At 38.7% G+C, this 1,605-nt stretch overlaps 1 protein-coding gene across 1 annotated transcript; it reads right to left on the minus strand.

Annotated features, from left to right (window-relative positions):
• Positions 1-678: 678 nt before the first annotated feature.
• On the minus strand, positions 679-1,365 carry ripply2 (ripply transcriptional repressor 2). The gene is made up of 3 exons (XM_014991809.2): positions 1,116-1,365; positions 928-995; positions 679-847 (listed from the first exon to the last, which is right to left on the minus strand). Exons 1-3 carry the CDS (start codon positions 1,233-1,235, stop codon positions 679-681), a joined length of 357 nt encoding a protein of 118 aa, XP_014847295.1. The 5' UTR covers positions 1,236-1,365.
• Between the last annotated feature and the right edge of the window lie 240 nt (positions 1,366-1,605).

Here is a 1,605-nt window from a genome sequence, read left to right on the forward strand (position 1 = left end):
TGAAAAGATTAAATCTGCTAAAAATGTACAAACATGCATTTGCTGCTACTGCAACACAAAAAGGAACATCAGTAACTTATCTTAAAACTGAATAATTATATATGCGTTTATTTATTTATTTATTTACTGATCTGCACCAGTTGAGAGACAGTTCTCTGAGAGTTTTCCTTTAATCTCTCTCTGATTCATTTCTGTTCTTTCCTGACTTGGTTTGCATCCCCCAATCTGTCTGGCTTTACCACCTTGGGAGACACTGTGCAGGATGTGAATGGGGCTTTTAGGACTTTGCACTTATCTGTAGGAAGAATTAAACTAAATACAAAAACACATTTCCAAGTAAGGGTCTTATGTTCAGCTGGATTTCTGTTATTATGTCACTATTGGTTCATTTACCCATATACATGTCAGAAATGTATTGAAACTAAAACGTAGCCTTGGAATTTTGTGATTGTTTAATTAATTCAGATTAATAAACATACGAAGAGAGCAATATTCTTTCGAAAGGCTTTATTGCAGTGTTTCAAATTACCCAAAAGTTAGAATGGTTGGTGAATAATTTAGTTATATACATGTCCGTTAGGTATAGAAATGAAAGTCTCTTTGCGTGTATGTACAAGAATAACTTAAATGAGACATAAATATCATAATATCATGGAGTAGCTGATGTACTGCCTGCGTTTAATTCTGCTCCTTTCCCACCGTCTCCTCTTCATCTTCATCCTCGCCTTCTTCATCGCTGCTGGAGTTTTCATATGGGCAGATGGTCGCTTGGATTGGATAGTTCCTCAGGAGCGTTTCGGCATCCCGGTACAGATAGTCAAAGCATTTCGACTTTGGCCAGAACAATCTTAAAATAGACATAATGTTAATTAATATTACCTATGAATACTTTATAAGGGAAAAAAAAGTTCTTTAGGCTTTTCTTACTTGACTGGATGGATGACTTGTTGAATCTTGGGCTGTGCGCTGGAAATCTCTTCGTGCACAAAGCGAGTCTGAAAGTTAAAACAGAATAAAATGTCTTTTAAAGTATTTTATCATTCTTTTAAAGTATTTTATCTTTAAATACTTTAAAGATAAAATACTATACAATTTTTTTTTCAATCAAAAGTCACCGTAAATTGGGCAGTTTGGCCCTCAGTTTTGTTCCACGGTCTCCACAAGTTGCTCTGCTGTGTTGGATTGTCTCCACCGCAAACTGACGCCAACCCACTGCTGGCGCCGCTATTCTCCATGTTCTCCTTGCGTTGATCTGGTCCGAGTAAAAATCCCCTGCGGAAGTGAGTCTCGAGGCAGGAAACTGGTATTTATCAGGACCTGCAGGGAGCCCCGTGCCAAATTGAACTTTGACGCGTCCCCAAGTGTCTCCATCAACCACTGCGTAAAGGTGCGACGTCACACTTGGCAAACAAACGGCCACATGGTCAGTTTGCTTCATTTCAAATGTCATCATGAGAGAGAGAGAGAGAGAGAGAGAGAGAGAGAGGGGGCGGGGAGGAATCTCCTGAGAGTTTGTAGAGAATACACAACTGATGTCCAAAATGATGACATCTGATATTTCTATTTGCGCCCTAAAGCTGTGTCAAAGAATTGTAATTTATGGAT

This window comes from Poecilia mexicana, unplaced genomic scaffold (assembly GCF_051168715.1).
Source record: "Poecilia mexicana isolate PSO_F unplaced genomic scaffold, ASM5116871v1 scaffold_21, whole genome shotgun sequence".
Taxonomy (NCBI): Eukaryota; Metazoa; Chordata; class Actinopteri; order Cyprinodontiformes; family Poeciliidae; genus Poecilia; species Poecilia mexicana.

Bases quoted from the DNA above. Each gene is read 5' to 3' on its own strand.
- ripply2 (XM_014991809.2), bottom strand. From the start codon at position 1,235: ATGGAGAATAGCGGCGCCAGCAGTGGGTTGGCGTCAGTTTGCGGTGGA. The intron at 996-1,115 runs GTGACTTTTGAT...TTTAACTTTCAG, and splicing joins GCCAAACTGCCCAATTTACG to ACTCGCTTTGTGCACGAAGA. The intron at 848-927 runs GTAAGAAAAGCC...GTCTATTTTAAG, and splicing joins CAAGTCATCCATCCAGTCAA to ATTGTTCTGGCCAAAGTCGA.